Below are 9,909 nucleotides of genomic sequence, written 5' to 3'. Positions count from 1 at the left end.
AGACGTGTCTAAATCCTCTGCTATGGGGGGGGGGGGGGGCAGATTCATGCTCTGGAACATACTCTTAACACCTTATGGCAGAATATTCCTTCACAGAGAATACGGAGAATAGGGATTCCTGCAGGGTGACGTTAGGAGGAGTTTCAACACTCTGTTATCTGAAAGTCTTTGCCTGCGTCTGGTTTTCATTTGCCACCTCGCTCCTGTTATTCACGCTTATTTTACGTTTGGCCCGAGTGAGAAGAAGTCCTCACACACGTTTTGCCCTTTGAACTTCAGCGAAAGCACAGAGGCATTGTCCGCAAAACTTGTCCTTCAGCCATCAAAAGTAAGTCAGTGAGTAAGTAAGTAAGTAAGTAAAGTGCTCATCCCGTATCACGTTTCAATTTTCAGTTTTTGCTGGAAAATGATTCACTTGAAAGGCATTCACGTCTGTCCAAGTTTGGAGGAGGCTTCATTTGCGGACTCTGGCTCCCTCTGTTGGCCACATGGATAACTCAATAAAAAGCAGGCAGAGGGGAAAGAGAAGTTTGGATCAGGGACACGCCACCCTCAGATCAGACAGTTCATAATTAGGAGGGGGAGATTCTACACGTCTGGACTTGCTAATCCTTTATTTATTATGCGAACTGCCGAGGAGAGAGATCCATCGTGACGCTTCTTTAGTCTCCTTATGTTGCAGAGCCGTCTTGCAGAGCCGTCCCATAGACATCTGACAGCAGAGGAATTTGCAACAAAAAAACAACAACAGATGTGTTTTTTTTTTTTTTTGTGTGACAGACAACGTACACACCTCTATCATCCCTTACTGATTCATCTGTGATTTTTGCATACATGCAGACGTGAGCAGGCATATTATTGTACACATACACATCCTGGGATGTTACGTTGGGGGCACATGCACATATTTTCATGACGCGTTTGCATGTCAGCCTGCATTTCAACACGCACACACGCAGCCTAATGTACTGGAGTGTCATATTTATGTTTAAAAGTTGTTGTAAAAAAATGTATATGTGTGTGAGGGACTATTTTCTGTCTAAATTAGACAAAAGCACACTTTTAAAAAGCTATTCGGGCAAGTCAAATAACAAAGAGGGGCTTAAATAAGCAGTGATGGAAGAAGCATTCAGATCCTTTACTTAAGTAAAAGTATGTAAGTACTATTGGCAAGATTTCAAAAGCAAGAGTGCTCATTCTGAAGTGTTTTCAGCTTGCAATATTCAGCTAATCCAGGGGGAGGCTTTTGAATAGTTTACTCAGCTCTCAACCCACAAAGGAACACGTCAGTCTTCAGTTTGTCATAATAATTAGAACTCAAATATGCCAAAATATGGAAAACACGTGGTTTTCACCGGACAGGACTGGTATGAAAAGCTGACAGACAAATGTAGAGGAGTAAAAAGTACAAGATTTGTCTCTGAGATGTGGAGTAGAAGTCCAAAGAGGCATAAAATGGAAAATACTCCAGTAAAGTTTCCATTTTAGGCCACTTTACCTCAAATGTGTACTTATAAGTACAGTATTTGAGCAAGTGTACTTCCGAAAGAAAATTTGTGTTGCAGCACAGACGATGACGGTCAATCTCAAAGACGGGGACGAAGTCAGGGAACTGATTGGCAGATGGACGTCGGCCGCGCGCACCAAACCGGGCCTCAACAGCGGGGCGGAGAGACGTCTGTAAGAAGTCTATAAAAATAAATGTCTGATAAAACCGTGGCCCAACGCTGGTATCACACTGCCCATTTATTTAAGTTACGTAATCTATATAAACAATCATGATTTCCCATGTAAACAAGCTCGACGAGTCAAGATGTTGTCGAGCAAAACACAAACATCGCCATAGCGACTATCATTTTATGGTAACTGCAGAGAATGACTCTCAGTGACGGTGTGTCTTCGTAATTATTGAGCTGGTGGTATCTCAGATTACTCAACGGAGTGCGACACCGCTTAACTGCCATTTCAGAAGCTGCCAGAAACAATCAGCGGCAACCATTTTTCATCCATCACCCCCCCCCCCCCCCCTTCTGTCACTTATTATTTCGTACATTGTGATTCTCAATATCCACGTATAGCAACATGTACAGAAAAACACGGAGTCAGTCCAACATTGATGTCGCTCTGAGTATCAAAAGGTATAACAGTCGTAAAACTCGGCACCCTCACACTCACACTCACACTGTCCGCAGTGTCCTTGGCTGTAAAGAGCAGCAGGAAGTACAAGGAGATTCACACTCACGGTCCAACGTCCACCTTAAAGTGGTTTGACCTGATGCCAGGAGTGCACTCACTCTCAGTATCAGGAGGCCGAACGTACTGGGTGAGCTCGGGGTGACAACAGGACCTCCTGATCTCTTTAGACTCTGGAGATATTTTGAATTCTAGTGGACTTGCCTGCTCATTTCGACGGGGATGACCATTCCCTAATGTTAAGGTTGACCTATGCTCAAAAAGAACTGGTTTGCGTGACGTGTTGTCCCGCCACGTTGCAAATCAAAAGTGTTTATAGTTGATCCGAACAGCCACACTCGAAGAAAGAGAGAAAAGACAGTTGTCATGGGGGGGGGGGGGGGGGGGGGGGGCTCCTCCATTAACTTGTTCACTTGAAAAAGGGACAGAAAGAGTTGGGTCAAGAGTGAAAAAAGAGAGCTCAAAGCTAAAACCCTGCCTGCTTTATCACCTCCGCACAAGTTTCAGAAAATGTCGGACACAACCCCCCCCCAACCCCCCCCAATCCGACGTCAGGAGAGGCTGTAGGGGGAGGAGGTTTCCGAAGCTATTCAACTGGCAGACAAGCAATTCTGACGGAGCATGCTGACGCCTTTAGACCATCTCGACCGTGCAGGGGCCCGTTCAGGGGAAGGGTTCGTCCTCAAGGGTTCGGTGTGCTTGAAATGGCCAAGTTCGTGCGAAAGAAGTGCTTGTAGACGTTCTGAACGGCCGGACTCCAAGGGTGTAACGAGAAGCCCCCTCCTGGCCGCGTCCCGCCCGCCTCTCTCCGAGACCTCTAAAACGGACGGGATCAGTCACTGATCCGCGACAGGCGACGGTCCTTTCGCTCATCTTTAAAGAGACATCCGACAGACATCATCCCAGTCACGCGCTCTTACTCGCTGACGGATCTGATGGGAACATAACAAAGCGCCTGTCCCCGTTTGCCCTGAGTAAGGCCATGGTATTGACCAGATCTGGGTTCTAACAAGGGGTCAACGCGGGGGGGGGGGGGGGCAGTTTGTTTCGGTTTGAGTACAGCTGAGACAACAGAGAGCGGCCTGCAGCGTCTCGTGTGTTTTTCTTCTCCAAATAACAACAAGCTATCATGTCAAAAGGATGAGCTGGCGCCGCCATAAAGGAAAAGGTTCAGAAACAACACGCAATAAACCTTTGCTCCGTGCCACCGCTCCTGTACGTATGGACGGTAACTTTAATGCATGTAGGACGACTGGTAAACGACCTCTGGACACAGCCAGGGGGGACCGTGAGACTATGAATCTGAACCAGAACGAGGTCCAGTATATGTCCCCAAAGGAAAACCTTGTGTTTTATCTAATAGGATAAAGTTTTCCCCTCTGTCCAGAAAACCACTGAGGAGGAGGAGGAGGAGGAGGAGGAGGAAGGAGGAAGGAAACGTGTGTTTATGGTGAAAACATCTTTAATGATTCAGAGAAGGACGGGAGTAAAAGAAGGGAGGTGCACGGCCGAATTACCTCAAAACATGACATGTGGGAGGCAATTCAGAGGCTCAAAGATAAGAGATCCTCTCCTGTGTGTGTGTGTGTGTGTGTGTGTGTGTGTGTGTGTGAGGGCTGGACTTTGTTCTCCAGCGTCTGAGTTTACCTCTGACACAATCATGTTCAGCAGAAAAAAAGCCTCCTCTGACTTCGCCCTGAAGAGCTGCGCAGCTGCCGCGCGAAGCACATTAACGCTGAAATAAATCCTCACTTAGATTCAAACGTATTGTTTTCTTCTTATTTATTTATTTGTATTTGTATTTTTTTTTTTTTTAAAGGCTGAGGGAGGTCCGTGGAGGTCTTCAGCCATGATCAGCCGCAACTTCAAGAACGTGCTGGTGGTCTCTGTCGGGTTTCTGTGCCTGTTCACGGCTTATGGAGGCCTGCAGAGTTTACAGGTAGGAGGAAGAGCTTCACCGTTTATTATATTAACTGTTAACTGCTCAGTATCATGGGGGGGGGGATTTAGTCGTGGCTTGATTCATGAAGTTACAATTGATTAAGGGGTTTTTGTTACTGGGTTTTGTTTGGTAAAGTGTTCTCATGTAGCCCTTAAAACTGAGAAATAATGGGGCTGGGGGTTCCCGTCTCCCAATAATCTCATTATATTATAACAGCTATTTGTTTTAATCCTGAAAAATGAGATTAAAGACCTTCAAAAGTAGGAGTTAGTATCATGGGGGGTTTAAGGGATTTCTTCATGGAGGGACGACCAGTTAAGGGACGACATTCCTCACCGGTTATTTAAGTGTAGACTCATTAAATGTACTCATTCATTCCATTAATCGACATTTGACTGATCACTAATTTCATTATATCAGAACATTATTTTTTTCTTTAAGAGATTCATTGATGGGTTCATTCATGGGCGGGGGCGGGGGCATTTAAGTATGGCACATACTTGTTTTTGTGATACCATCTACTACCAAGTACATTTAATTGTTAAAAAAAAGTATGGATATCAGTAGTATGAGTGGTGGTATTAGTCAGACTGCGACCCACTGCAGATGTTTTGATTAAAATGGAGGCAAACAAACAAATCTGTTCGGACGCACGTGAAACGGATGAGTGAAAAACAAACATTTGACGTTCGCCCTTTAAAGGCGTCTTTCCTGAAATCCACTCGTTCCTCCCATGTCTCCACGTTTAGCTCTTCAGAGCGCAGAGCTCGTCAAAAATGTCCTAAACTAGCCGCTAGCTGAGTGAAGGGAAGTCAGTCCTGGTTAAGGCCCGTTTGTCCTCTAATGGAGTCCTGTCTGTCCCTGTCCCGGTCCCGGTCTGTGCAGAGCAGTCTGAACGCAGAGCAGGGGATGGGCGTGGCGTCCCTGAGCGTCATCTACGCCTCCATCATCACCTCCTCCATGTTCCTGCCTCCCATCATGATCAAAAACCTGGGCTGTAAATGGACCATAGTTGTGGGCATGGCCTGCTACGTCTCCTACTCCTTCGGAAACCTCCACCCTGGATGGTAATCGACCAGTCAGTCAAAGGACTCATCAGGCTCTTGGTGGCCGTCGGATATATCAGTCATTCTTCTTAATGATATTACTGCATTTTAAAAAAAAATGTTTTTTAAATAATCGTGTCCCTGTTCGTAGGCAAGGGTCATCTTCAAGGCTCTACTTGAGAACAAAATGGAATGGGACACGCTGCAGACCCTGACTTCATTACAAAACAAATACTAATAACATAAAATCACTCAACAGCTGCTTCTTATTCTGCCGGGGGGGGAAAAGGATTAAAAAGCGTTAAAACAATTATGACCCCACAGGTACACCCTCATCCCCACCTCGGTGATCCTGGGTTTGGGTGGCTCCCCTCTGTGGTCGGCTAAGTGCACCTACCTGACCCTCTCCGGCAACGCGCAGGCCGCCAGGGAGGGCAAGAAGGGCGCCGATGTCATCAACCAATACTTTGGCATCTTCTTCTTCATCTTCCAGTCGTCGGCTGTTTGGGGGAACCTCATGTCGTCGCTCATCTTCGGACAGGACACCAATGTGGGTAGGGATGACGGCCGCGACTGAATACCGGCTGAGAGCTGGCTCACTCCGTTCATCAAGTACTTGATTGGTGTGATTTTCACATTTTTACCATTTTATACCACTTAATACTATAGTTACTGTAGAACGCACGAGATGGCGCAGTACTAAACTACTAATCTGCCCAGTCATTTGCAAAGGGTGTAGAATTTGCTCCACACTGACGCTCCCGCGTGCGTTTTTGCTAGCGATAAAAACTTGAATTTTGGATTGTAAACAGTCTGCGAGGGTGGTGGCAAAAGGTTTGCAGCGTGATGATAAAACGGGGTGGTTCTTACGCGCTCACTGGCCCGGAGATCACACCATTCCTCCGTCATGCTAGATTCAGCAGAAGTGAAGGGGCGGCAGATAGTGAACGGTCTTGGGATGGAGGTAGAACCAAACCACCCTGGTCCAATGAAGTCACACATTTCCGCCCGTCCAATCAAATCAAACTGCCTTTGGCTGCGTAACTGGCGGCCCGTTGGCTTACTGTGTTTTCCGATTTGGAAAAAAAACGTGACATTGACAAAGTGATAGAATAAAAGTCTGGAGTAAGTCGTGTTTGTTGTTTCCTCATGAAACAGTTCTTTCAGACTAAATCACCATATTTGAAGTCTCCACTTTACCCTGGTACACAAAACCCAGCAGTGGACAAAGTCCAACTGGTTGTCTTACAGCCTTTTTTATTTATTTTTTATTGGCTCAGGAGAGTCGACGTTCGCTGCCAAGAATGCAGTATATCACTTTATGGGTGTTAATGCACTCCAGCTTATCAGCTTGCGTGACGACGGCCCCTCGTCGAGGTGCATTTCTTGGAAGAACAAAACCCGCATCACGTTCGTTGGTTTAATCAGACTTTAGATTTAGAGCCAGGAAATGTCTCCTTTTATTTGATCTATTATCAGTGTTTTCTCGTTGGCATTGGCCTCTTATAAAAGTGAAAAAACATTTTCATTTTGAAGTTATATTGATGCTCACCGGCTTATTACGTGGATGCTTATCATTCTTTACAGGGGCCTGCATATGTTTGAGTTTTGTCTTCAATCGAGATTTATCCCAGAAACAAAAAGCACTTGCACCATGTTTATTTGATTCTTTTTTGTTTCGTTTTCCTTCCTGACAGCTAACATCACGGCTGAGCAGCTGCAGTCGTGCGGAGCAGCCGACTGCGGCCTCAGCATCAGCGCCAACGCCACGACCGACACCAGACCTTCCCAGGAGCTGGTGTGGAAACTCGTCGGCTGCTACATCGGTAACGGCCGGCTTCCATGGCAGCGTAGAGTTTTATGTACGGCCCCCTGAACACACAAAGGGGCCTCCTGCTGATTTAAGACAGCTGTTCAGTCCAGTTGAATTGCTCAGTTACTTTTCAGCCACTGAAATTGGAGATTTATGTGCAAAAAGGTGCACGCCTACAGATTCAAAGGATAGTTTAGGGTGGGGTCCTCTGGTGGCCCCCTCTCACATGCTGTCATCTCTCTACCGCTGACTTTTGTTTATTGGGTTTTGCAAGAACGTACAATTGTGTCATCGGAGCATTTATAAAACATGAAAATGTATGCATTCCCTTTGTACAAAGGCATCGTAAAAAGTGACAATTGACATATTACGAAACATCAAAACAGCTTACAAAGACTGAGAAAACTAAGGTAACCAGAGAAACCAGTTTGCGGGCTCTCTGACCACGATGGCGCCAGTTGTGTTATACAGCGTCTGTCCCGTGTTGTGCGGCAGGCGTGGGTGTGCTGGCCATTCTCATCGTGGCAGTGTTCCTGGACAACATCGACCGGGAGCAGGCCAGCCAGTTTCGCGGGAGCCGGGAGCCGTTCTGCCACACCTTCCTGGCCACGTTCAGACTGCTGAAGGACTGGAGGCTGGTGACCCTGATCCCTCTCACCATGTACAGCGGCTTCGAACAGAGCTTCCTCTCGGGGGAGTACACCAAGGTGAGGGGGTCTCCGGGCGTGAACTAGTGACCGTGTTGTCTTCATGTGACGACATGCAAGGGAGAAAAGAAATCAAAAATATTTCAAACTTTTCAAACCTTCAGACAGTGTAGTGATTCTCAGTGGACTCTTGCTTCACAGCTGCATTCGTCTTTATTATATTTCTAACCACTAGGTGGCAGCAGAGCTCTTGGACAACTCCTGACTAAAATATCTGGATCTTTAGGTCCTACATGATCCACTTTTTCTCTTCACGTTTACCAAATATTTACGAGGCATTGATTTACACATGAAATACCGGAAATGTAATGAATTTAATGTTGCGTTTCTTTGCAGAACTACATGACCTGTGCTTTGGGGATCCATTTTGTTGGCTTTGCGATGATGTGTTTCGGAGCCTCTAATTCTCTTTGCTCCTTTCTCTTCGGGAGACTCGCTCAGTGGACTGGGAGGGCCGCCCTCTTCTTCCTGGGTAAAATCTCCTTCATAGTTACTCCTGCGAAGGCACTTTTAGAAATATCATTACACCGTAAATGGAGACTAAACAGCACATGTATGAAAAAACCTGATCTGAATGGACCGCTGGCGTCCATTTGATTTGCAATGTCTGTCCATTTTCAGCTGCACTGATCAACTTCTCCTGCATCATTGCTCTCTTGTTCTGGAGGCCTCATCCCGACCAGCTGGGGGTCTTCTTTGTATTTCCCGCTCTGTGGGGGATGGCAGACGCTATCTGGCAAACTCAGACCAACGGTAAGAAGCGCCCTTTGCTCTACCGAAGAAATGCATGTATATGTACGATAGCGGTTTGTGTTTAGCCATCGTTCTAACGATAGTCCACACACATTGTGCTTCATCAGCTCCAGTGGAGGGTTTGTCGTGTCATTGCTATGAAACTTGGCGTAAATATTTACGGTTCCCAGAGGATGATCCTTAAGGGTTTTTGGTGAACTGCTGACTGTTTGACAGCAAGAATTAAAGTCCACAGCCATGCCAGCAGCTCCGTGAAGCTCGACACAGGTACGATGGTGCTTTGAGCAAAATGCTAACGCCACCATGCTAACATGTTCACAATGTAATGCTTAACAAGGTCGCTCTCTTAGTTTAGCGTGTTAGCATGCTGCTAATTGGCACTAAACAAAAAGCACAGCTGAGGCTGGTGGGGGTGTCATTCGTCTTACAGGCGTTTGGTCAAAAAACAAAGAAATGTTGCGTCTCTAATCCGTTCAGTAGATGTGGAGCTATCTCCATGGATAACTGAAAACTTTGATCTGCCGATGGAGGTAGAAGAAAACCGGGGGATCACTGAAGTCCTCAGGGACCATGAATATCTGTAACACTAAAGTATTGTGGGGCCTCTCGGGGGCTTTAGACTTTTCTGTTTTTGCCTTTCCACCTGTTTCTTGGACCCAACCCAATCACTGCTTCATTCATTATAGAATCACGTATGATACCAATGACGATGTTGGCGTTTGTAAACACCTCGTCCTTCGTCTGCTTTCTGTCCCGCAGCACTTTATGGCGTCCTTTTCTCCCGAGACAAAGAGGCAGCGTTTGCCAACTACCGCATGTGGGAGTCACTCGGTTTCGTGATCGCCTTCGCCTACAGCACCTTCTTATGTCTTGAGTACAAACTGTACGTCCTGCTGGCCGTCCTGCTGTTGACCGTCGTCACGTACCCCATAGTGGAGTACCACGAACACAAGAACCCCACGCCCCCTGTCGAGGAGGGGACCTACCTCAGTCACAAGGAAACCCTTCAAAGAGATGAGAACAAGATCATTTGCCAGACAGAAATGTAGAGACTGAATTTAAAGTGTTTTTATTTGTTTTACATCCTGGTCTGGACACTACAAATCAGGTGTCTGATAGTGATGCTGAAGTGTTCGAATTACTTAAAAAATGGCACACTGAATAACATCGGAATCTTGTCCGCTTGTGTTCGTCTTTACTGGTAACCAGTCAAAACTGCACACAGATTTTTAATTTTTACTGGTTCAAACTTCCCCCAAACCCTCTTTTCTCCTTGAGGAACAGTACCACAAATAATAATGTCACATTCCAAAAAAAAAAAAGCCACTACAGACGAAGAAAAATGGCTGGTTTAATGCGACTCCAGAGGACAGCGTTTGTTGTGTGAGCTGAAACTGTCCCGTCTACGAGGACGTACCTTTTAGCAAAATGTCTGCTATTTATGTTGATTCCTTC

The 9,909-nt window shown here is 46.2% G+C and overlaps 1 protein-coding gene across 1 annotated transcript; it reads left to right on the top strand.

The window, feature by feature from the left end:
- The first annotated feature begins 4,042 nt into the window (after positions 1 to 4,042).
- On the top strand, positions 4,043 to 9,503 carry unc93a (unc-93 homolog A). Its single transcript, XM_070926245.1, has 8 exons — positions 4,043 to 4,132; positions 5,021 to 5,202; positions 5,506 to 5,735; positions 6,879 to 7,007; positions 7,490 to 7,701; positions 8,038 to 8,173; positions 8,323 to 8,454; positions 9,214 to 9,503. The coding sequence occupies exons 1-8, from the start codon at positions 4,043 to 4,045 to the stop codon at positions 9,501 to 9,503; spliced, it is 1,401 nt and encodes a 466-aa protein (XP_070782346.1).
- Positions 9,504 to 9,909: the final 406 nt, after the last annotated feature.

The sequence above is a fragment of the Enoplosus armatus genome, chromosome 19 (genome assembly GCF_043641665.1).
Source record: "Enoplosus armatus isolate fEnoArm2 chromosome 19, fEnoArm2.hap1, whole genome shotgun sequence".
Classification (NCBI taxonomy): Eukaryota; Metazoa; Chordata; class Actinopteri; order Centrarchiformes; family Enoplosidae; genus Enoplosus; species Enoplosus armatus.
Note: the sequence above shows the minus strand (reverse complement) of the source record. Positions and strands in the feature narration are given on the sequence as shown.